Below are 26,596 nucleotides of genomic sequence, written 5' to 3' on the forward strand. Positions count from 1 at the left end.
GAGAGAGAGAGCAGGAGACAGCGAGCTCCCTCCCATGGCAATTGGGAAAGAACACCCACTCAAAAATTAACCACAACGGCGCCATAGAACCGGTTCTCGCTCTCTCCGTTAAAGGTGCTCAAGAGATCGCACACACACACACACACACGCACACTGACGAAACGTGTTTGCACCTGGCTGCTGGCTCTCTGCCGCTCTCCCAGCGATCGCTGTGTGCGCTTTGCAGCTGGCACGCCGCTCTCTCCGGCTCCGATCCTCTCCGGAACTCTCTCATGCTCTCTGTCGCGCTGCTGCGACTGGCAGAGTGTTGGTGAGAGCCGCGGATCAACAAGTGAGCGCAGGTCCGCGCACCGTGCGCAGAGCAATGGACTTTTAGTTATTCCGAGATCTTTTACCAATATTGTGTGCAGCGACGGCTGATCAGACGACGGCCAGAAAGAAACAGCAAAACAAGAGACACAAGAAACAGATAAAGCAGAGGCAGCAGAAGCAGAAGCAGAAGCAGCGGCTAAAGTGGAAGCAGAAGAAGCAGCAAACAAAGCAAAAACGAAAAATCAACTTAGATCCATGTGTGTGTCGCTCAATGCGGAAGTGTAGTGCGGAAGGAAGCCGGCTCGACAATCGATAAACAAACCAGCACCCAACCAACCACCCAGCAACCCACTCAATCAATAGCAGTTCTTCGGTCAGCTCTGAATTAACGCGTGTGCCTACAGTCCGTCGAGCAAACAGCTTTCCATCAGTTCGTAAGCGTGCCTGTGTCCAGCGCCAATTTGTTGGCCCAAACCACAAAAAACTGGCCCCAGACTGACTCTGTGGTGTGTGCATTTTGGGCTGTGTGTGTTTTTTGCGCTGGCTACAACGTCAAATTCGATTTTTATGACTTTTGAAAGCGTGACTAAGACGTGATTTATGATGGCGTGTGGTTTTTAATATTCATGTGGACGCGCGCGCTCTTCCCCAGCTCCAGCTACAGCTCCAGCTCCAGCAGCAACCAGAAACCAGCAACGATCCGATTGCCAGGAACCTGCGTAGGTGCGCCAAACAATAAAAAAAAGGGTTGCATCTTTTTGCAGCCAAACAGCCAAGAAGCCCACGGGGCACAGACTCCAAACGATCTCCAGCTGTGTGTGTGCGTGGATTCGACTTTTTTATGGATGCAGTTAAGCATTTGAGTGCTGCTGCTGCTGCTGCAACAGAGAAGAGCTGCAACAGCGATATGCAGGAGAGGAGTGTGGCAACAGCAACAGCATCTGCGGAGGCGGCAGTCAATGAATTGGCGGAACTAGAGGGCAGTGCCACAGCCACAGCCCCTGCCAAGGGGAACAAGGAATCCCCCACGACCACTGGCAAAGACTCGCAGCAGAAGCCCGACAAGAGCAACCCCAACAAGTCCTCGCCTGCCACCAAGCCTGCCAGCAATGCCGCAATGGCGGCTGCCACCGCTGCCACAGCTGCAGCGGCCACCAATGACCTTGCAGCGGCTGCCGCAGTAGTGCTCTCCCTCCAGGGCACAATGGTGAGCAGTCTGCAGCAGGCGGCGCTCCTTCCCGCAAATTCCGCGGCGGCAGCGGCACTCAATCTGCAGGCGCTGGAATCCTACTTGGCGCTGCAGCGCCTCACCGGCAAATCGGATGTGTTTCGCTACAGCAACAACAATCAGAGCAGCAGCAGCAACAACAACAACAACACGGCTGGCAGCAGCCACAGCAACAGCAGCAGCAGCTGCCACAACGAGGCAGAGACCAGCAGCAGCAGCGCCCTGCCCAGCCTCATAGACATTGCCAGCATTGAGCTCAAGTCGAGCTGCTCATCGAGCTCTTCGGTGGGGTCTGCGGTGCAGGCCAGCAACACCTCCACCTCCAGCAGTAGCAACACCACCCCCACACCCAGCAACAGTAATAGCAACAACAACAACAACAACAGCCACAACCACACGTCATCCTCGAGTGGCAAGTGCCTGCCGCTGCCTTCAATTGGAACTGTGAGTGCCGCTGTGGCAGCTGCTGCTGCCGCCGCTGCGGCTGCGGCCAATCAACAGGCGGCCCTCGACTGTGCCACAGCCGCAGAGCTGGCCGCCGAGTGCGATCTGCCGCTGCTCGATGGGGAGGATGCGCTGTCCTTCGAGGCCGGGGATCTGGACAGCAGCTATGGCAGCTTCATCTTCAATCCCACGACCTTTGGCCAGGCGGAAGCGGACACCTCGCTGCACTCCCTGCAGGCCACCATGTACCACGACAAGATGAGTGTGATGGGGGGTTCGGGCTCCGGATCGATGGCCTCAGGCTGCGTGGAGGAGGGGGCCAGCTCCACGGCAGCGGCCGCAGCAGCAGCCCAGCGCTCCAAGAAGCAGTTCATCTGCAAGTTCTGCAATCGACAGTTCACCAAGTCCTACAATCTGCTGATCCACGAAAGGACCCACACCGACGAGCGACCCTATTCGTGTGATATCTGCGGCAAGGCCTTCAGGCGGCAAGATCATCTGCGGGACCATAGGTAGGTACATCCACTCCAACTCCCATGCTCAACCAGAGGGGGAACTACAGCATCCATTTCCATGTTTGAATCTCTTTTGTTGCCCCTCACAGATACATTCACTCCAAGGAGAAGCCCTTCAAGTGCGCCGAATGTGGCAAGGGGTTCTGCCAGTCGCGCACTCTGGCGGTGCACAAGATCCTGCACATGGAGGAGTCGCCGCACAAGTGTCCCGTGTGCAACAGATCGTTCAACCAGCGCTCCAACCTGAAGACCCACCTCCTCACCCACACGGACATCAAGCCCTACAACTGCGCCTCCTGCGGCAAGGTCTTTCGCCGCAACTGCGATCTCCGGCGTCACAGTCTCACCCACAACCTCTCCGCCACTGGCGGTGTGGGTGGCAATCTGAGCGATCTGTTCGGCCCCAGCACACCCGGCTCCAGCTCCAGCTCCGATCTGGCCCTGGGTCTGGGTCTGCCTTTGGTTGGCGCAGCAGGCGGCGGCTCCTCAGCCGCTTCCTCCTCTTCCTCGCGAGATCTGGTGGCCGTCAGCGATTGATCCCACAGATCCCACTCTCTCACTCTTAAGATAATCTCATTCGCAGCACTCATGACACACGACAAATCCCTCCACGAACAGCTCCGCCCCCCAGCCAACAGCTAACAGCATTTAACTTACAGTTAGTCTAGCCCTAAGACAGGTTTAAGCCACGGATATTTGTGACGTAAGCGTTTAGCAGCAAAGTTTGACTTTATAAGCAACACTCGATATCGATACTATGTCTAGCGTTTAAGCGAAATTGTGAACTCTTATTGTGTACAATCGAATAAATGATAATAGATTAAAAAAGATAACACTCAACAAAGGTTAATGATTGCGGGTGCAAAATGAAGGGGGGACTACTTGAAGCATTGTGCAGGAGCAACAAGGAACTGGCACCCCTGAGAGCTGGAATTATGAGACTCCAAGAGTAGCTGGACCTAAGTTAATTGATCGGCATGATTTGGGTATTTATCTTAGCAGAGTTGACATGGAAAGATGTATCATTTCCTTGACATATATTTAAACTTGAAGTTCTGAAAGAAAAGATCATCAAAAAGCGTGCTTTCAAACCTGAGTGATTGGAAGTCCCAACATGCCTCAGTGGCCAGAATAATACAAGTGAGTATAACTATCTTAATGCCAGAACAAAACAACCGAAAGATCTCCGAATCTGCGATGAGCAAAACACTTTCTTCCTGTCTGTATACCTGATTCTTTTTCTGGCAAAATCTCTTAATTAATATTGAAAAATTCCCTGAATTGTAGCTGGAAAATGCTCATCATTTACCCAACCATCCAGCTACTCCAACTCCTACTCCTTTTCCTGATTCCTCTCTCTTGTAGTGACACTATTTACACACTTGTAGAAAAAACTATAATCAAATATTTGTACCGATGTTTATCACTCAAGTGCCAACAGGGCAATTAAAGTACCATTAAAGGTGTACACCGAACACCGATCTCCAAGCAACAAGCCTTTGACAACAACGATGACATCAAACAAGAATGACAAACAACAACGAGGGCGAGACAATGCGACGACAACAATTCCCACCAGTGTAGCCCCAAGTGCAGGAGTACCCATGTAGCTCTGTCTATTGGTGTGGGAGGATATACGCTCTCAGGGCTGCCTTCCCTTTGCTTTTCCATTCATTATCTCGCGCCTCAAAGTCAAACAATGTTGAACAAGGCGAACGACAGGCATGTAGGGCAGGCGCTATCAACCGATTTGGCCACCCACGATCCATGATACACGATCCACGAACCCCACCACGATCCCTGGTAGATCCTATCGGCGGAGCAGCACAGCTTTCCCATACCCATAACCCTCCCTCTGTTAGGTGTGTCCGTTAAAAGTCTTTGGATATTTTTTATAGCAAAAAGTGGGCTGTCCACTGCCAAGAACAAGGGTGGAGCAACAGCAACAGCAACAGCAAACAGCCATCCAGACAGATGGCCATCCGCTTCGGACTGCCACAAAGTTTACAATTTTTATTATCGACTACAAAAAGATGCGGCCATAACGACACATACAACAGTTCAAAGGCGAACACCGACCCGGGGTCCAGTCGCAGTCGCAGTCGCAGGTCCAGTTTCAGTTCCAGAGTCCAGCCCCCTTCGGCAAGACCCCGTTCCGTTTGGTTCCTCTTTTAAGACCACGTTTGTCAATCGTTAAACGGATCAATGTAAAGCCGCCTGCAATGTTGTCTCTCTCTCCGTGCTGCATTTCCTGTGCTCCAGCTACAGCTACAGCTACAGCTACAGCTACAGGTCCAAACCAATTACAACGATCAAACAACAATTATGGTAAGCGAAGAAGAGCCACAGAGTCCATGGTTATGAATGGGTTAAACATTTCTCAACACGATCTTGCCTGCCTGCCTGCTGGTCTCTCTGCAAATATTTGCTCGGATATTGTTCTATTCAATGGAGGAACAAGCGTGCTGCACAGAGACATCTACATCCACAGCCATTAGGTTTAGGCCTTAAACAGAGTTTCGGAGCAGCAGCAAAGGAGGAGGTGGAGTAGGAGCACTAAAGTCTCAGGGGAGAGGACTACAGAATGGAGCGTCTCTGCGAATTGCCAGCAATTTCACACTTTATGCGCGACGGCTTCATTTCCACAAGGGGAGTGCAGTGCGTCCACTCTTGAGGCTATTCCTATGTCCTCCATCCTCCATCCTCCATGCTCCTTCCTGCCTCTCTCCTCTGGCGCGTGCGGGCGAGGCGGATGTTTAAACGCTTTTCGAGGCAACATTTACAGCCCCGGACTCGTACTCGTACTCGCACTCGCACTCGCACTCGTTCGTATTGATGGGAAAATTATGAAATTCATTGTTTGTGTTTGACTAATAATTATGACAGCAAACGCATTGTCGTCATAAAACCAAAAGGGACAACCCGGGTAGAGTTTGGTCCGGTGCCGGCAGAGTTTGGGTTTTTGGTTTGTGGTGTGTGGGGCCTTGCCGCACTAAATTCCGCTTTGAGGCACCGAAAAGCTGACTAACTCTAATAAGCCCATCAGCAGCAACAACAGTCGACAGTCGACAGCCGCTTCGATCTGCAACACTTACAGGAAGGAGAACAACAACCAACAACCAACAACCAACAATGTAGTTGTCTAGTGTCGAGGCGTGGCACCTGGGGCTCTGTTCCGAGATTCTTTGAAGTCGAAGCCCCATTGGATTGGGGATCTTTCTTTGGTCAAGGTGTTTGTTGCCAGCAACCGAGGAGGGAGAGTGGGAAATATTTTGTTGCGTTTCCCGGAACCAACGCAAAGCCAAAGTCAGAGTCAGAGCCAGGGCCAAAAAGCGGAACGTTCTCGTTGTCGCCGGTTGTTTGGACGTTGATTTTCTTTTTCTTTTCTTTTCTTTTCTTTATTTTGTGTCGTTTTGTGTCGTTTTTTCGGGGTGAATGTGAATGTAAATGTCATGGCTGTCGGTTGGTTGTTCTGCTGCCTTGGCCATTTCGGCACTCTGGCCAGTTAGTTGTCGGCACCATTTGCTTTATGATTTGATGTATGCCCCACCAATAACTCGGAGCGGGTTATCGGCACCTCAATGGGAACGAATCCCATGTTTGCACAACGCTGATGCATGCCACGTATAGATCTCCCCAGTCCATCCATCCATCCATCCATGCAGCCGCCGGCGTCCCAAACTTCTGGGTCGGACTTTTGTGCTGCGCCAAGCCATCCATCCATCCATCCTCTGGCTCTGAGCAGAACGTAAATTTCTGTGGCGTTCTTCTGCCTAATTAGGTGCCATATCGTAAAGATTCTGCAGACATATTTGTTGCCATTTGGAGGAGCCATTGAGAGGCTTTCCGGGGTAGAATTGAGGGTAGAAAAAGAGTCTAGAAAGACAATGATACGATGGGTGGCAGTGGCAAAGGTAGAAGCTTCATTCGATTCAAACTATTACGAAATTACTAAAAATTCTTCCACTCACTACACACAAATTCTCCCCCTAAAAAAACCCACAGCCATTCTGTCATCACAGCTGTCTGTGGAATGCAGTGTCCGTCCCCTATCCCCTTCCACCCCATGGCTGCCTTCGTCACGCTTCAAAGCCCTCGTCAGCCGCCAGCACAAGATCATAAACCATGGAAAACAGAATTTCTGGAAACGGCAAGCAGTCGAGTCGGGCTGCTCTTTGTGCCAATGTCATCATACAGAAGAAAAGCTGCCGAAAATCGTGCAAGTGAATAGATAGAGCTTGCTTATCTCGGCTACGTCTATGGGGAAGCCGCACTCGTAGTCGTACACCCCCACCCCAGAGGGCTGACTGAGGAATTGTGTCCCAAGTGGTTATTAGATTTTATTGGATGGGACACTTTTGCCGACGGCAGGCAGACAGGAAGGCAGGCAGACAGGCAGACAGGCAGGCCCCAAACAAAGTTGGGAGTTGAGGCTCTCACGTTGCGGCAGAGTACTGACGCATCCCACACATACATACATCCCCCCTCGTATAACTCTTGCGCCTTGATGTTGCAGCGTTTGTCGGTTGTTGGATTTTATTGCAGGGCAGGCGCAAATGTAAACAAAATGCCTCGCTATAATCGTTATATATTTAGAGTTGTACGCCCTAGAGTACAACAATATAATTGACAATCATGAGTGCAATCATCCGTTAGTTCGTCTGCACTTTTCGGACTGCATTCGCTCTCGCGCGCGCTCTCTGCAGAACGTTCGTCACTCTCTCGCTCTCTCTCTCTCTCGCGCTCTCTTTGTGTGTCTGTTTGCACAGGGCTTGTTTGACAAGTTCGCGTCACGTAGCGCGAAGCAGTCGCCGCTTGGAGTTGTGTACTACACATAATCATCAAACAGAAACAGAAACAGAAACAGCAACACTGCAGAGCAGAACCCAGAAGAGAGCAAGAGAGAGCGCGCGGTGTTCGCACCAGATAGTGCTATGGCATGGGGCTTATCTGCCTCTCCCAACCCAAAACCATAACTGGCGGGTTATATGACTTTTCGGAAACCCGATAAGCTCGCACTCACTCTGCTAGTACTCCACTCCGCAAGTACTACTCCCCCTTCGAAGCTAATTGACGACGCGGTTAAATTAAAACGAAATCATTTGCAAGCGCAACACTCCAAGCCCATGGCTCCTCCCCATTCCACACACACACACACACACACAGAGAGAGTGTACCCCACACACAGTACGAGTGTACGAGTGTACGAGAGGGTACTACCTAGGCGGCAGTCGGCGATGATTAGAACCAAAACAATCAAACACAAAACACATCAAAGAGCACCGGTGCCGTCAATTTGTCATTAACGTAATATACTGACAAGATTGCTTTGCACGGATATGGGGTTGGACGTCGCACGGCGAACGCGGCTAACGTGTCAAGCAAGCAGCTCAACCCAGCCCAACCCCTTCAGCCCCTCGCTTACGGGGGGTTATTTGTCGACAAATATAGAGTTTAGCGTCTGTCAAGGTGTTGTAATACTGTTACTTACTCGCCCGGCCCGGGCAGTTATAAATTTCCGTTTTTTAACAAAAATGTGACATATTTTCAGGTTCCCTGCCTCTCGAGTGTTTCTGAGGTACGTAACACTCTCCGATCTGTGTGCGATCTGTGTGTATCTAAGGATTAGCAATGTGTGGGATTTTTCCTTATACTTGGGCACTCATCGTAGAAAGAGTCTGCTCGTAGTTCTACTATTTGAACAAGTGATTAATGTGCCATTAGTGAAATCTTTCGGATTTTTCAGAGTATTTGCATATAGAGCGGCGGCTCGGGTTCTTTCAAGTGAAATGGTAAGAAGAACTCCAAGCGGAATGACTGTACATTTACCTTTCTGATTACCTTTCCCTTCATTACCCCTAGGTAATGTGTCAATCAGAATTCACTTCCACTCTATTGGCATCTCCAATCCCCTCCACTTTGATTCAGTTGTAATCCGACATTTGTGACACTATTGGCGCTCACTTAATGGTTAATTAGGTCTGAGTCTGTGTCAACGATTACCACACTTAACACGAGGCGCAGAGAGTGCAATCCAACGAATAAATCTGTAAGAGAAAGAAGAGTTAGAGGCACATTTTCCATAGCAGCCTTAAGCCGATGGCAGACCTGCGATAATCCCAAAGATGGTTCCCTTGCCAGTTTACGGATTCCTTTCCAATCCCAACAGATGCAACAGACTCGAGTGCCACAGCCACAATTATGGTTATATAAGCCGTTTTGTGTGCAAAGATCAACGATGCATATAACCAGGGAAACGACAATATATCCGGTACCCGGCAACCGACAACCGGCAACCGGCAACCGGTACCATCCCATCAGAGATGATATCCTGATCCCTCTGGCTGCCGTTGACAGTTCCAAGGGGAGTCCTTTAAATTGCTCTCAGGCTATAGATAGATAGATATATTTCACGCTTATCAGCATTCTGACAAGTTTTGCAGAGTCCGCTCCCTAGTATCCTACCCCCGAGAAACAGGGCTACAAATTGCTGCTTCCCTTTGAGTATTTTTGTTGTTTATTAGCTTAATAATTTGTACCCACTTCGCACCCCATTTGTAGGTCTAAACTCTGGAATATTCCCCTCCCTTCCATTTATAGGGCTAAGCCTTGGAATATCCCCTGAATGGATAGGATGGGGTGCTGCTGGTGGTGGATGTTTAATGAACTTCTGATGGGCGTGGCATGGTGTAGATTACAAGCGAAACAGTTGCTACTAATGGGTGAACATTTCGGGGGTAGATTGCTCAGGGTATGGGCTGGAAAAAGATGGGAGTAGATGGCATGTTCGGGCATGGAGCCACCATGCTGTGATAATTGAATCAACATTGAGGCGGGACAAAGCGCGTTAATGTTTGAAGTTCGTTTTGATTGCCGTTTATCCCGGGCACGTTAGGGGTTTCCCAGAACCAGTTGCCGATCTAAATCGAACCTTCGTTATCTCCATGGCCAACGGGGGCGTCGCAACTCGATTTGAATCATGACTTTGTGTTTGTTCGCTTTTTTGCATATCTTAAATGGAAATCTAACTTGGGGAAATCTGGTTGTGTTGGGAAAATATTTCAAAGTTAAACTATATTCGAGTCAAGAGGAGAGCGCATACCAAAGGCAGACAGATATTTAAATCCTCATCCCAGCTTAATCCACATACAATAATTAATTTGTTAGACTCTTCTGCTTTTTGGCCAAAAGAGAGAAGCGTGAAAAATGTTGTAGCTCAGGCGACTGGGCTTCCATTCCTTTCCTGCCAGTCGTGTCCCGAATTCCCCGATCTCTGGCTGGAGATTGATGAGCCCAACACGCGACTTCTTTGTACCAATAAATTCCCAGCAAAATTCAGACACAAAAGAGACAAATTCTTGGCCCAGAGATAAGGTCACAAAACACCAGAAAAATCACAGAGAAGCGAACAGAAAGAAGATGAAGTGTGGAAAAGAATAATCATCAATGGGGAATCTGTGGAGCTGAAAGTGGAACTGGGACTGCGACTGGGAACTTCACTTCGTCTCCGACCGTCCGTCTGTCTATCACCTCTTCCGGTTGGACATTTGACAGTTGCTGCCATAAATAAGCGTACAATGATTTTGTATAAACAAATTAGAAATCACACAACGAAAAATTGACCACAGATCGGGTATCTGTTGCGGAGAGTAAAGTGTGTGTGTGTGTGTGTGTGAGTGTGTGCGTGAGTTTACTTTACAGATGATAACAAAGTTGAAACAATAAACATTTTTCTCGCACAACAAAACACACAAATCCACTTAGCCACGCGCGCGCGCGCTCTCGTCCCTAGAAAGAAAGCCTCCAAAGAAGAGACCACCCGAAACCCAATCGAAAGAAGAACGTTGGAAAGATATAACGACTAGTGGATACCCAGCAGATGAAGATGTGCTACTATGTTGGAGTTACATTTATAATTGGAATAAAGTAAAGCTTAGACGCAGCGCACACCAAGTCTCTTGCTTGCTGAGAGAGAACCGCTTACTCTCCCCTTTATGCTCTCGTTTCGCTGCTGTAGCACAGAGCATTCTCCTAGCTGCTGCAGTCACAGGGTAGCACAAAATTCCACATGCCTAAAGAAGAGAGCGGAAGAGTGAGAGCGAGGGCATGGTGGTGCAATGCTTTGCGTTGCGTTCCGTGTTCCGTTGCGTTGGTGGTTCGCTGGCGTCATACTCGTATAACCAATGCGAAACAGACGGCAATTTATTGATGAGTTTATTGCAAGCACCAAGACACTCGGCGAAAGAGGATGGACGGAGAGGAGAATATCCTCTTCCCTCGAGTAAGAATGAGAATGATGCTCGATGATGTCTATGTCGTCGCTTGCGCATCAGCATCATCATCATCATCATGATCAGTTGATTTTTTGTGTACCTTGGAGAATGGAGTCTGAAGAGTCTGAGGACTGAGGACTGAAGACTGGGGACCAGCGTACAATTTGTAAATTTCGTTTTATGACAACGCGCGCCACGTAAAATAAAACCATCTTCGGGTCCCCATGTGTCGCCCAAACCCAAAAGCCAAAGCCAGAGCCCAAACCAAATCCGAAAACCCCAGAAGAGAGGAAAACAGAAATGCTAATTTAAAAAATTATGAGTTTCGTTCGCTTTTTGGTCACACCTTAAAAATGTGAGCAGAGACAAGCAACGAGCTAACTTGATTTGAGTTGAGTCTCAGGCTCAGCTCAGATACAGTCCGGGGCTCCGAGTTGGTATGTATTTTTGGGCAGAGCACAGCAGAGCGGAGATCTTCTTCTGGCGTATACGGTAGGTACAGCTCTAACTGTTATTTATCGTTAGACAAGACAAGCGGCAAGCTGCCGCTGTTTTTCGAGTGGAGTGTGGCCCCTACGTCTCTGTATCCCCACACCCCTGGATCATCTGCCGCTGAGACAACGATATTTGTGTGATATTTATAACCAATATTTATGGCCAGACGAAATTTGGTTTTGTCTGTGACGAGGTTATATCCAAAAACTTAACAAAAAGATAGAAAGAAAGACAATGCGATGGAGGAGCCGAAGCTTTTGATACACTTACAGACATTTTTTATTTATTATGACATATTTTGAGCTGACTTGATTGTCAAACATTTAGATATGGATTTTTTCGGCATGCTATCAAAACATAAGGTGCATTTTTTTGTATTAATTCTCTTCTTACAAGTTCGTAATACTCTCTGAAAGTGTATCAAAAATCAGCAAGATTAAACATTAAATATTTCAATTTTGTAGATGAATGAAGAATATTGCACTGGATTGAGATTTGGAGGAGGTGGAGTGAGTTGAAGTTGGGTGTCTTATAGAGTCGTTTGCCGTTAGTCTGAAGTCAGACTTAAATATGAGTTATAACTTTATTACCAAAGCACTACTCCAAAGCCCAAACATAAATCACAACATTCAAACATTCAAGTATGATGTTGTACTTGATGTTTTCTATTTCACTTCCACTTTAAATACTTTAAAATGCTTGCTCCAAAAATAATTAAAATTTACCGTAGGCATGCTACTTGGCATTTTGCTGATTGGCCAAGACAATAAAATACACATAAGGGAAGGTCAACAATCTGTGAATAAATAGAAAGTAAATGAATGAAATCAAGCATGAAATCTTTATTTAATTATTTATTTATATTTATTATTCGACACACTTTTCATGAGTTGTATTATGCACTTCATTTCACTTGAATCCAATTGCGAGAGAGATGTTGAGCCTGGCGTAAAGCATTCACCCTGCCAATTGTAATCATTACATAGATCTAGGCAGTTTTGCGAGTGGATGTCTGTAGAAAATGCAATGGTGCAAAAGTAGCTGAAGAACACTGCCAATATCCCGATGCGATTCACGACGAGATTGTTCCGATCAGCAGGCAATAATCGACTACAGATGCATCGAAAGATTTGCAGACGACCCCAGAGATAGCCTTTCCTTTCAGGGAGTCATCACTCCCGTTAAACCTTGTTTTTTTGGTTAGAGTATTTCAAGAACTTTATGGAACAAGAAGATTGTTCTATTAGGCTTTATATTATTCATATGTTCCATTACGATTATCTACTATACTTATGTGCAGTTCTTATACATTTTCCTAGTCGATTTCTGTGCCGACAAACATTTGCAAAAGCACGATTCAAATTGGAATCAAATTGCAAAATAATAACTAAGGAAAGCCAAACAAGTTTCCACAAAATATGCATTTGACTGGAAGGTTTCTGCTTTATCGTTGACAGCTCTAGAATCCACGCACAACTGAGTGCACCATTGGGGCCGTGCATGCAATACAGAATTGAATAAACAACAACATTCATTCGAGAGATTACAGCCACCGACCACTGATAGCCTATGGCAGTGCATTTCCTACACATATGGTACAGAATTAAGGAAGGTTCAATCATTTATTCATTCATGGGTTACTTAGATTACTCAGTGAAAACAGAAGAGGTTTAAAAACACTTTCCTAAATGAAATATTTTCCATTTGTTTTCTAGATATTACATAACATTTAAATGGTTAGATTGTTGCTGATCGAATTAATGACATATTTATTTACACATTTCTAAATTCTCAAGCATCGACCCAGCCAATTAATCCTTCTACATCCATTTCCAGTTGAAATCCAGTTATAGCCGAAGTCTGGTTCCAAATTCATTTGTCCATATGACAAACTCAAGATTGCTAACAAAATCCCGACGAAAAGTATTAACTTATAGATTCTATGCATGCTGCTTTATGGAATAATAGTGCTCCCTGTGTGTCTCAGAAATGATTTGCAACTGAATGCTAGTTCGAGGAATTTTATTCAGTAAGCAGAGAGAGAGATTTCACTAAGTGACCCCAGATAGCTTTCGCACATTAAATATGTTACATGTAAATCAATCAACTGATAAGAGAATACTTTGAACATGTATCGATCAGAAAATATTCAATCATTCATTCATTCATTTGAGAATAACCTGTAATGATCCTGGAAATATTTTGCATTTATTTTCTAAATTCATTCTCGATACCACATTCTCGATATCCCTGATAGATAAATTTAACAAACTAAAAAGATGTTATATATAATAGCAGGGCTCATTGGAAAACTGCTATTTCTGTTAATTGAATATTAATTATACAATTTACTTATTGTTTAAAAACAGATTGTAAATATAAAGAGAGAGAAAAAAAAAAAAAAAAAAAAAAATTTTCTAAATTGTTGGTGATCCGATGAATGCCATATTTATTAACACATTTTTAAAATCTCCTGCACCGACCAAGCGAATTAATCATGCGACATCCATTTCCAGTTGCTGTGAAGCTACGAAACATGTCTGAGTCCGAGTCCGAGTCCCAAGCTGCTTGTCCATATGACAAACTCAAGATTGCCAACCAAATCCCGACGAAAAGAATTAACTTATAGATTCTATGCATGCTGCTTTGTGGAATAGCAGTGCTGCCTGTTTGTCTCAGAAATGATTTGCAACTGAATGCCGCATTGTGGAATACTTTTCAGTAAGCGGAGAGAGAGATTACACTAAGTGACCACAGATAGCTTTTGCACATTAAATATGTTTCATTTGTTCCGTTTGTTTCCGATACGATTTACAACTGAATGCTCATTCGTGGCTTTATATTCAGAAACCGAAGAGACAGAGAGATTACACTGAACGACCCCAGATAGCTTATGCAAAACAAATATGGGACACTTCAATGAAACCACCGATAAGACAATATTATAATCAATCAGAAAATAAATAATAAGTTTTATACATATAGATATACATCAATCGCAAAATAATGCTTTGCAATCGATCTTCAAGCTTTCATTCATTCCACAGGCGGAGCTGAGCTGCTGAGTGAGTGTTAAAGGCGAATAATTGTTGAAGTGCAGTGCAGTGCAAATATTGCTCATCGATTTGGATGTTGTTGGTCTTTTTGGTCTTTTGCCGAAAATATGATTTAAGTAAATTATTACCTGGAGCACACCTTAAAGTAATACAAAAGGCACCAGCACCACCATGAGCACCAGCACCAGCACCAGCAGAAAAGCAACAGCAACAGCCGGCAACAACAATAAAGGAAACGCTTAATTCTGCATTGTCTTTCGGGAGGGGACTCTGCTGGGATCTGGGACTGGTACTGGTACTGGTACTGGGACTGCGGCTCGAAAGCAGGCTAAACCGAGCCAAGACGAAAGCAAACCAAACCGAAACCGAACCAAAGTCAAGTCAAGTCAAATGGAATGGAATGGATGGATTCACCTTAGCCAAGTCGAAGTCGAAGGCGATGTCGATGTCGATGTCGAGGCATTGCCGAGCCGAGGCGGGGAGTGGCTCTCGGCGCGACGCGACGCGACGCGAGGCAGTCATCATCATAGTTTGGCCGACTGCTCGTGGGTGGGTATCATACATTTGAGCAGAACGCCTCTCTATCCGACGTGCTCATGAGAGTGAAGTGAGTCGCAGCTGGAGGATGGGGGATGGGGCTGGGACTGGGACTGGGACTGGGGTTAGGGTATATGGAGACGGGGTCTCTGGGCCGCTTGCTGGGTCCAATTTTTCTCGTTCGTTTTTTTGGTTTTTTTTTTTTTTTTGTTTTTGGGTAGAGAAGGCAAAACGCATCACCATCACAATGTGCCATCAATAAGTGGTAACAGCGTGTGTTGTGGCCACAGATACCGCGCAGAGAGGGAGTACATTAAGGGGTATATTAGCTATGATTTTGGTGGGGTTTGGGCATGCCCTAGCGGGAGCTAATAAATGAAAGTCTGAGGCAATTAGAGCTGGAGATCTGTCAAATATTATTCTAAAAAAGGAACAAGCTAGGGAGCTTCTTTTGATCACATTTGTAATCCTTTTTCTTCTCATTTCGATTACCAACCACTTGATTTCCCACTTCATTCTGTTACCTATCATTAGCACAATAAAAAAGCGAGGTATTCCTTGGTTCATTCCACTCAAATCTCTTCTAGCCTTCTTATAGCTGTTGTTGTTATTGGTGGCGCGTACCCAGGCCGGGGTTCATTCGTGAGCGGAACGTCCATCAATGTGGCAATACTGTTGCTTATGTTGCTGTTGCTGTTGCTGTTGCGACTCCGACGACTCCAACGACGACGATCATAACTTGAAGTTCAATCGCAATGCCGCGGGCCATTCGCCGAGCCTTAGTGGCAAAGCCAAAGCCCAAAAGCAGCACAAGCAAAACCCAAAGAGCCCAAAGAGCCCAAAGAGCCAAAGAAGTCGCAGCAGCTGAGGCCAAAAGCTGAGAGGAGCAGATGAGGCCACGAGCAGAGGGTACGAGAATCAATCGCCCACGTTTATGAATTGCTGCGGCGCCGCAAACCGAACAAGTCCATGGGGAAGGGACTGGGCACCAGCAACGTGCAACATTTTAGTTGTCCACCATGCCCCAGTCCCCGCCCGGCTCCGCATATGCCTGGCAACCACAAAACGTCGCCACTTGCGCCTCATAAAAATCGAGAGAAACAAAAAACGAAAGAAAGAATGAAGCAGGGAAAATAAGGGCTAGGCACACGCGCCATCGAAGACTTTTCCCTTTTGGGTCTGCGGCAGACTGCGCCTCATGCAGCATGCCGCATGCCGCATGCACCATGCTTCAAGCTTCAAGCTTCAAGCTGCATGCTGATCCATGGGGTTAAGCCCAAGCCACCTACGCTCCTCGATTCGTTGCAAGAGAGAGAGGAGCAGCAGCAAGAGAAAGAGGAATCCACATCCGCATCCATTTGGCGGCATCGTCAGCGATGCAGCGATGGAGATGGAGATGGAGACGGAGTTCGTGGATCGGTGCATGCGACAAATATTTCAACACAGTCTCCGCTCGATTCTAATAGACCGATTTGTCAGGGATCAGATTACATGCCTGCCTGCCCGCCAACGCCCACATCCGGTAGGGGCCGAGGTCTTGGTCAGAGCTCAGCCCCACCATAAAGAAGTGTTGAATGAATGTTAGAGCTCGGCCCGCAGCTAGGGCTGTGAATGAACATATTTCAGGCACACACTCGGACTTGAACTGGGACCTGCTGCAGGGAGGAGCGGCAGAACAGGCTACCAAATCGAGTTAAAGTTGTGCAGATTGGGAAAGAAGTTCGAAGATGGATTATATATAGTCCATTTAAAGAACATCTAAAGAACTAAATTAATCGCAGGGAACATGATCTCTAAGCTAAGCCCAACCCACGAGTATCTGTGCCTTGCCAGCGATCTCTTCATGATCACAACCCATTAAGGAGCTCCCCAGATATCACCCTTCAGACTACCACATAACTGGGTGCCTCCCCTGGGTGCATTGTTTATGGTTAATCTTTATCAATTTAAGGAAATATCTTTGTTTCGACATTTGCACATAAACAGCGTAAAAAACTTTTGAAAGCACCGAAGCCAGCCACCAATCCAATCCGTTCCGATCCGATCCGCAGATCCAGAGATCGCCATTGCGCCAGTGTCAGTGGCGTCTCCAACGGAAGCAAAACCACAGGGGGTGGGCGTGGTGGCGGCGGCAACCTTCGCCCTGCCCCACTCTATGGCGAGAGAGGAGCAGGAGACACCTCTCCCGATGGTCCACAGACATTGGGCTGACAACAAGAAGCACCGAAAAGCGCAATTTTAATGAGAATATATTTTGTGAAGTGGTCAAATGACAGGGCCCCAAATGGAGCGGGTAGCCAGACGAGGGGGAGTGGACATTGTTCTGAAACAGAGAATAATATTCCGTGAATTATGAAATGTAGAATGGTAGGCGGATGATCCTTAACGAAGAGACCCGAAGAGCCCAAGAAAATGTCGTTCACACAGCGTGAAATGTTTCTGAAAATGCCATCACCAGAGGCCACAGAAATCCACAGACTGCCAAAGGTCCAGTCCATGCCCGAGTAGGGTTCCAGCGTCCCCCCTGCTGTTGGGTGATGACTACTATCAGGCCAGCCAAGCTACTACTGTGGCTGTGGCTCCCCCGAAGCACACAAAAATGGGAAAAAGGCAGCCCGAACAAAAGTGCCCAAGAGACAGACCCAATCTCGAGAGATTCAGCATTTATATGGTCATCAATAAAAATAAATCAAAGCGCATTTTTAGAAACCATTTAAAAATGTACAAATAAAAGAAATCAAATCAGAGCTACTTTGAAGCATAGGAAGATTATATACCCTTGAAGTTGGACGATTGATAAATGTTTATGTATATTTTTCGATGATAATCCTTACTATAAAATGTAGTGACAAATTCTGAATATTTCTATGCAAGCTGGCAAACACCTAATTCAGTTTATAATACCCGCTTTAAGGGTACCACAAAAGATGGTAATTCCTTTTTGGAACAAAGAATTCGAGGCTATATTTTGGTGTATGTGAAAATGAACAAGCGTTGCCGGGAGAACCTCCTCAATCCCTTGCGGGGTTGCAGGCAAAAGTCCTTGGCCCAGCGTCTTGCGAAAACAAACATTCATTCACATATGCCAACATCGCTACCGGATTATACAGTCTCTGGTTGTGTGCTCTCAGATGTGAGGATCATCGTCACCACTTGGCACTCTCGGGGCGTCTTGTTAACATATCAACATCATGTCGCACTCTCGTTTGTTCAGTTTCTCTGATATATACACAGTATTCCCCCCTCAGCTCCCTGCCATACTCCCGTCACGTTGCCTTTTTTACGATTATTATTATTTTTACCGCTGCGGCGGCATCGACACACGAAGAGGCGCCTCTGCTCAGTGCTGGACTCTGTCTTGCGGGTTATGGCTTTGCAGCTAATTGGGAATTATTTTTATGCATGAATTGTGTGAAGAAATTGGTAATCATTTGCCGAGTGTAAGCCATGACAGCGGCGACAGGCAGCCAAGACAGCGGCCACAGGCCTGCTGCTGTGTTAATGTCTCTCAACCGAAATCAAGGAGCAGCATTGAGCTAATCCCCGCTTCAAAGGCGCCATCTACAGAGGCATTTCCATGCATTCTGATAGAATCGTTAGCCAGCTGTCATTTTGTTGGACATCCCTACAGCTGATCATACTTGAGCTTGAAGGGGAGCTGCAGCGAGTGAGCTACGAAGAAGCTGAAGAATTAAAGTCGAAATGTCATTCATTTAATGATTATTATTAATATCCAATTGTACTCATCTTCAAGTGCTTCCATTGATCCCTTTGGGAACTATATTCCTTCTCCTTTCAAAACGTATTAGTTTAACAAATCTAAGATGACACTCTCCATCCGCTCTTTGGTCCCAAAAAACCTTCTTAGTGCCTCCATTTACACGCAAAAATCAACTCAAAACTAGAACAAACACAGTCTTCCCCTACAAACTAGTTCAACTTTGCGTTGATCTCTTTTTTTTTTGAGGAATGATACCTCCATTAGTCATGTGCAGGTTCCTACCTTTCCCTCCCTAACTTCTTCCCCAAGGAAATAACCATTTCCGCAGTGTCAACCACAGAGTCCAGGCCACAGTCCATGGTCTAGAGTCATTACAAAATGCTTAACCGCAGACGTTGTGGATGGCCGGAACTACGATTTGTTTGAATGTCAATAAGCTCTTCATAGGCACACACATGGCCATGGGCTCTTGGGAAAATTGATATTTCGCATTAGTGGCAACAGCAACAGCAACAACAACACCGCCAACAACCACCAGTGACAATGGAAAGGTGTCAAAGTCAGGCCGACCAGGTGCGTGGGATTTTCATGGATTGCAGTTGCATTTGGGCCCTGGGAAACGCGCAGCTCAATGAACCCCAACATCTGACCAAGATCGGGGCACTGCGACTGGGAGACTGCATTGAGCCATTAAGACAAATGGGTTAGCATTCAAAGCAAACGCAGGCAAACAAAGCAAAGCAAAGCAAAGCAAAGGCAAAGCTCCAGCCAAAGGCAAAGCCAGAGTCGGACTCGAACTCGGAGTCAGAAGACAAATGAGGCAGTGGCTTGGGGGGGCACTCAGACAATGTGTTGACACGCTTTTGCCGAGAGTGCGGTGAGATCTTCTTCCTCTCTTTGTCCCGCTCCTTCCTCCCTTTGGGAGACAATTTGTCAGCACAACAAATAGCTAATGTACGTGAGCGAGCAGGCAGCTCGTACGTGAATTGGGTGACAGACAAGCAAAGTGACGAGAGAAGATCTTTGATCTTCAATCTCCGATCTGCGATCTGCCATCTGCCATCTACCATCTTATGCAACATTTGTCTAGGAATTTCATTGATTTGTTGTGACCACCAAACAAGACCAAAGTCAGAGAATCCTTCATGGGCTGGGGACTTACTCCGCACAAAGGAAACAGAGACGCTCGCTGGCTGGCTCGGGGTTTTGGGCCCCTGAACTGATATCAATCTTGATCTTGATTTCAGTTCGGCGCCTCTTTGATGGCCGTTCCAAACAAATTCCTTTCGAGCTTTGGCTACACGACACCATGCCGTGGCCCGACCTCAATGTGCGCTGAATTGTGTAAACAAGCTGACTCCAAACATACTCAACATCATCAATTTCCACCGCGCAGAGCAGAGCATCGAGCCACAGTGGACAGCAGACAGCAGACAGCAGGCAGCAGCAAAGTCTCTTATTGGAAATTATCATAGCAGAGCATCTGAGTTATGCCCTATGCCGTCTCATCGTCGTCGTCGCAGTTGTCGTTGTCCTGCCGATAATCAGACGCGCTTGGTGGCTCTGCGGCTCTGATTCTGATTCTCTGAGCTCTGACTCTGACTCCTGGTAGAAGGCAGGAGACAATCCACTCCACTGCTGCATGCAACGCAGTTGGAATATTTCAAGCGAAAATCGCCCGGGCTTTGCGCGGTATCGATTGACGCGCCACAGAGAGAGAGAGAGAGAGAGACTTGGACTTGGAGTCTCTTTGGGTGCTGCTGCTGCTGTGGCTGCTTTCAACAAATTGACTCGACGATAATTGAAACTGACATGTGACTAATCTGCACCGAAGAGACTGCACTGCGTCCAGGAACTGGAACTGGAACTGGAACTGGTCGCGCACCGACTTGTCTTTTGGCCTTATTTTATTTTATTTTATTTTATTTTACTTATTTATATGTACTTCTCTTTTTTTTTTTTGGTTTTTTGCCTGCCTGCTTGACAATCGGGCACTGTACTTTGCGCCATAAATTTGCCAACTTCGGCTACTTTGTTGGACACAATTTTCAATCCGATTCCGATTGCCTAACATGCGGGCTGGCTGGCTGGATGTTTTATTTACGATATATGCACACAAACATACACACAAGTTTGTGCGTTGTGCATGTGGGTGGCTTATAGAAAAATGTTACTTTTGATTATTATTTATGCGACTTGATGAAGCGTCCGACGCTTGGTGACGTGGGAGGCCATCAATGAGCTGGAGAAAGTGCCACCCGAGCAGCAGCTGATGCAAAGATCTAAACTTGAGCTTGAGAGTATCGGCTCATAAATCAGCAAATGCTGACAAATAACAAAAAGCACAGAACTACCTCAAAGAACTAAAGATCATTGCCTGATCTCCGATGCCTCATTTGTCCACTTCAATTCCTCTGATCATCATGATTACAAATTTTGCCGACACTCTGTATATATTTTATGCCAAAAAAAACCCACCAAAAGAAAGTTCTTATCTCTAATTTCAATGGGAAACTACGACACGAGTTGTACTACTCCTTGGACAGCTGTCGTACCTTTCGGCACGTCATGTCCAACCGCATTCGAGTGGTTGCCATAAAGTAATTTCGAATGGCAGCGATGTTCGGGAATACAATTCCAGTAGTTTCTCCATATACTTCCATATACGTGCTCGGTGGCCGATAAAAGGTTTATGGTTCGGAGGTACTGAGAAAATTAGATTTTGTTAGATGTTGTCCGCGCATCGATAAGTGTTTTCTGCGTGTATCTTATCGAAGAGCAGTCGATAACACGTCACCGAGCACTTGGCACACTTACGAGCCGAATCGAGCGGAATCTCTCACCGATAATGGGTTCTTAATTAGCCATTGCCGTTGCCAATTGCCAAAGGAGAGAGAGAGAGAGAGAGAGAGAGACTAGAAGCGGGCCCGGCCCCAAAACAGAAGATACGATTGCCGCTGGGATAAGGGAAGGTGCCTTGGGGTAGGGGCTGCCGTAGAGATTGGCTCCACACGTTTCGGGCACCAACACAGTTCCCCTGGTTTACTTTTCAGAGCGTCAAGAGTCACAGAGCCTTAACTTAGCTTAACTTTTATATATTTCGATAGCATCGATCGCCATAAATTCAAAACGCGCTGTTTGGAGACAAATTTTCGAAATACTTGTTGCAGCTTTTTTAGGGAAGAAATACACTTACCAGAAGGTGGGGTATTATAGATTATTCTTTGAATTTTACAAGCATAAAAGAATTTGCAGATATCTAGATAATTTTTCTAACATATTTTTTGAGAACTTTTATCAAGAATCCGTAATCTGAATCTTAGTTTGGAATGCTGTTACCCTTGTTTAATTTTTGACTGGCATAAAGCTCATTCCTTGATCTTCCTGTCTCAATCTGAAGTTTAGTTTTTTCTTCTCTTCTTTGGCTAGACCTCAATAGACCCTTGGTTAGATCATCTAATGTTCGACTTTTAGGCTCATTTCAGCTCCATCTTGTCATTCTTGTTTCAATGTTTGTTGCTGTTCTTTTTGGCAAGAAGAACGCCACCATAAAGATAAACTCTAACATGCTTTATACATCATTAAACATTCCTGCACAGTCGTCGCTCTTTTTATTGGCTGCCCAACCGCCCAGCTTCAGGACCTTCACAGTGGAGAGGAGCGGCTCCAGAGGAGAAGCTTCCAGTGGTTGGCGCAAGCTCTTTTTTCGGGTGATTTATACATGACAGGGCGGGTTTCGGGCCTTTGGGGTTCCCTTGCCCCACTCCCACTCCCACAACCACAAGCACAACCAAAACCAGAGCCACAGCCACAGCCACTGCCACTTCATCCCACTCCATTGGTTATCGTTAAAGTGGCGTGCCACAAAAGCTACACGAGACGCGATAAATGTCACTGATATTTAATTAAGTCTGGCCGAGCAGGAGTCCCGGGAGGGGGCATACATAAATGATATAGCTTGACTTATAGCCATGATGCCTCGCATTTTTATATGGCTATTTCGGCCAATCCAATCCAATCCAATCCAATACAATCCAATCCGAGCCAATCAATCGTTAACTGAAACAATGCCATGCCAAAAAGTTTTATTTCCTTTTTATGCAAACGTTTTATTGCCGTTAAATGGCCGGACAGATCTCTCAGAATAACCTTTAAATGAAATCAAATGGCTGCTCATATATTTACAAAGATTTAAAGCTGGCAGTGGGCGGACATGCGGGAATTTATTTATAGGAAAAATAAGAGGAGAAGTCCGAGAAGTCGGGCAGCAGTTGGACTAATTTCTTTACTATATTCCCGCCAAGATATCCTTTTCGCTTACACTCCACCAAATATTCTTTATATCCCCCCAACAGCCTCAAATTTCTACCTCACCGTCTACCATTCCCGTCCACATTCCGATGGGACTGATTCAGCCAGCTATAAACTGAATAATTTATACTCGGAGGGGGGAATTGGTATTCGTATTCGTATTCGTATTCGTATTCAGATTGTATTGGAATCACAGAAAGTATCTGAAAAATCTCCGCTACCGCTGCACGCGCCATAAATATGTGTTAAGTATGGCCTTATATCGAAAACTTGTGTTCATAACAATTTAATTTTGCTTTTGTTTCCACACCAGCAACAAGAGGGAAGCTGTCGCAGAGGGGCAGCTCACAACACAACAGAAATTCGAGCACAATCCAAAGAACAACAATGACAACGAGGCAACAACGTTGTAGCCAGGCTCTGTGGCTGAAGCTGAGGCTGCTTATCCAGCAAAAAAGATTGTCGCGTGTCCAAGACAAGACGACGACAGCATCTCGCTGGAGATGGAGAGCACTGTAGTCAGTCCCGTCCCCCAAGTGGAAGTGGATCTCGAGCGACGAGCGACAACAAGAGACGCGTCGCGTCGCGTCGCTCGCCTCGCAAAGACAAGAGTCGTGCTAATGGGAATACTATGTAAACGGATGTTTTAATGTCCAAAAAGTAAACTGCGAAAAACAAAAAAAAACCAACAGCAACAACTTAAAAATCGTTCGCTCGGTTCCCTTCCGCTCCGTTCCGTTCCGATCGATCGTCCCCTGAAAGTGTACATTATAAACACCTACGAGAATTTCTGTTGCTGTTTCGAGGCGATGGCTCGATGGCTCGATGCCTCCATGCGAAATGCGTACAAATTGCCCAGGAAAGTGGTGACAAGCTCTCCACCGATCTGCGGCGACAAAAGTATCCAAAAAGTAAGCAAAAGCTTAAAACAAATTCCAGCAACAGCGGCCAAAGTGTGATACAAAGTAGAATGGATGAATGAATGCTGGAAGGATCGGTCGAGGATCGTGTCGTGGCGATCACACAGTAGATGATCTGCAGGAACCAAATAAAATAAGGCTATTTATGGAGCAGTTTGGATATGTCATTAAAACATATTTTAGCTGGCAATAAATTATTCAAATAAATACATGAAATATTCGAAACCTTTTAAGATAATTGTAGAAAAGAACAATAGTTGATCCTATATTAGCAATCCTCTCCACCCTGACATCCTCCCTGCTCATTCCAGCATGCCTCACTTTTGCAGGTCACTTCCAAGCCGTGGCTTATCCCTTCTCCATCCAACAGGGGCACCGAAATGTCGTCCTACAAATTAACAAAAATTCCAACAATTTTTCAAGTCTACAAATACTTCCCCCCCGACTCCTGTCACCCATGTCTGTGTGTGTGTGTGTGTGTGTGGGTGGGGGCATACAAGTTTCCTGCCACACTGATTCAATCATTTTGGGGATGCTATCAACAAGACATTATATGCACTATCTCACTCTTCGCTCTCAGTCCGGTGTCCCGCTCTAAAGGCAAATACAATTTCAATTTGTGCGAGGCATAGGAGACATGCGGAATGAGCTGCAAGGGAGGGAAGATGTCATAGGAGAATATGAGCAAAAGCTGTAATATTATCTGAATAATGTAACCAAAGCTTCAACGAAGAAAAATTTGATTAGTTCTGATGCGTAGAAGGACCCTTAGCTGTCTTCTAATCCCAACACTAAACCTCAACGATCCTCGTGATAATATCGCACACAATTTTGTGTAGTGCAAAGACGAGAGGGGAACCGAACCCGGTCAAGCTTGACCAACGAACGAACGAATGAACCAATCGACCAGAACTGGACAGGGAAGTGAAGCTCAGCTGGCTGTCTCTTTTCCGCCCTCTCTTTAACTGTCTCTCTGTCTCTTTCTGGGTGTCTGTCTGTGGCTGTGGCTGTGTCTGTGTCTGTGTCTGGGGGCCCGCGCCCATTCATGTCATCAAGCGTGGTAAAACATGCAACGTGCCATTAGCCTGGGCGATGCGACAGACAACATGGGGGAACCCACAAAAACAGGAGGGACCCGGAGAGACCGTGGACTGGACTGGAACTTAACTGAACGCCTGGCAAAATCGAATTCCTTGTTAGATGCATTCCGACAAGTTGTTTCCTGACACCTCTGCTGGAAAATACACTCATAAGCAGTCGGAGCTCGGACTCGTACTCGTACTCGGACTCGGACTCGGACTCTGCATCGTCTCTAGGTGTTGGCTGCGATTTTACGACTCTCCAGCTGCCACACACCACACCATAGCACACCAGCGATGATGTCGAGGGCCCTGCCGTGGCTATCGACTCGACTCTTGACAAGAGTTTATGAAACGAGCCACAGTCGTCGCCTGGTTTTATATGGGCCGTAAGTTGACAAGCAACTGGGGATTGTGGATTGGGCTTTGGTTTGGGCATTGGAGACACTGTTGGTCCGGTTAGTGAATCACTGCCAAAGAGCTGCTGCTCTGCCTCTTGCGGTTGAATTAATTATGAAACTTAAGCAGAGTCGCTGCTGCTGCTGCTGCTGCTTGCAATTTATTTTAATCGCACTTAGCTAGACGCGTTTATAATCGATTAAAGTGTATCTCTCCCTCTCTCATTCTGCCTCTTCAGGTGGGTAAATGTGTGTCAATGGCTGTCGTAAAGTTAAGCCCAGTGTCTGGTATTAGTTGTATGCTAATTTGGGTTTGTTTTATTCATTTAGTTAGTCAGCTCGCCTGCTGATCGCATTTTAATTGCGGCTCTTTCCCCCCCAAAGATCATTCAGGAGGCCACAGCCAGAGGCTACTGTCGGACTCCAACTGAAACTGAAACTGGGAATTGGCTTGAGTCCCCATCTGCGGTGCTTAATTAGCGTTTGATTTGTTTGATTCTCAGCTTAAATATGGAAATTTGTATCATTTGTGTCCGGGGAGCGTGACTAATAGCCCTAAATGGGTCAAATTGGTCCGCTTGGCTGCTGGTTTTCCAATCAGTTGGGGGTAATACTCTGCGCATTATCGTGCTGGCTATTAAGTAATCTTTCGAGATCATCTATGTCATAATTCAAAATTAGTTAAATGATAGAAGAGGAGGAGGATTAGGGGTTTGGTGTTTTGTGTTAGTATTTAAGAGTTTTCGGAATGTAAAATATGCTTTTAAGTCACTTTATTTACTATTTAATCTACCAATCACTGGCAGGCAGAAATGCTAATAGATTGTTGTTTGAATTAGCATTTAAATAAATATAAATATAAATAATATTCTTACAGCTAAGTAGGTTAATTTCCTTAAACAACATTTCTTTCATTATCAGCAAACACAAAACAATTACTGCACCCATCAGTGCACTGTCAAAAGTTCAATTGATGTAAAAAGTTCCCACAGTCTGGATTGGGGTAAGGTATTCTCCCATCTAATTAATAATAGAGCAGACACACAAAAAGCGATATCATAGCACTTGCCACCGCGCAAAGTGAGAAGGTTATCGGAATGAGAATTCGGGGGAAAAGGCACAGACACACATTTAATCTTAATCATAACTTTGTTGTGAAGTGGCACTGGGAATAGAGGCAAGCGGCAAGAGAGAGGTCAGAGCAGAGGAGGTCCAGTTGCCAGTTGTCCAATTCCCAGAAATCAATCAGACACAAGGCGGTGGCGGTGGCGGTGGCGGTGGCGTTGTAGCCGTCGTCTGGCTGGGGC

At 46.1% G+C, this 26,596-nt stretch overlaps 1 protein-coding gene across 1 annotated transcript; it reads left to right on the forward strand.

Moving 5' to 3' along the window:
* Window positions 1-366: 366 nt before the first annotated feature.
* On the forward strand, window positions 367-3,332 carry LOC117581995 (protein sister of odd and bowel). The gene is made up of 2 exons (XM_034269491.1): window positions 367-2,496; window positions 2,589-3,332. Exons 1-2 carry the CDS (start codon window positions 1,154-1,156, stop codon window positions 3,034-3,036), a joined length of 1,791 nt encoding a protein of 596 aa, XP_034125382.1. The 5' UTR covers window positions 367-1,153; the 3' UTR covers window positions 3,037-3,332.
* The last annotated feature ends 23,264 nt before the right edge of the window (window positions 3,333-26,596 follow it).

Source organism: Drosophila guanche, unplaced genomic scaffold (genome assembly GCF_900245975.1).
Source record: "Drosophila guanche unplaced genomic scaffold, DGUA_6, whole genome shotgun sequence".
Taxonomy (NCBI): domain Eukaryota; kingdom Metazoa; phylum Arthropoda; class Insecta; order Diptera; family Drosophilidae; genus Drosophila; species Drosophila guanche.

What these genes read in the sequence shown, in the direction of transcription:
- LOC117581995 (XM_034269491.1), top strand. Translation starts at nt 1,154, where the DNA reads ATGGATGCAGTTAAGCATTTGAGTGCTGCTGCTGCTGCTGCAACAGAG. An exon ending in GATCATCTGCGGGACCATAG is followed by an intron (nt 2,497 to 2,588) that starts GTAGGTACATCC and finishes TGCCCCTCACAG; the next exon opens with ATACATTCACTCCAAGGAGA.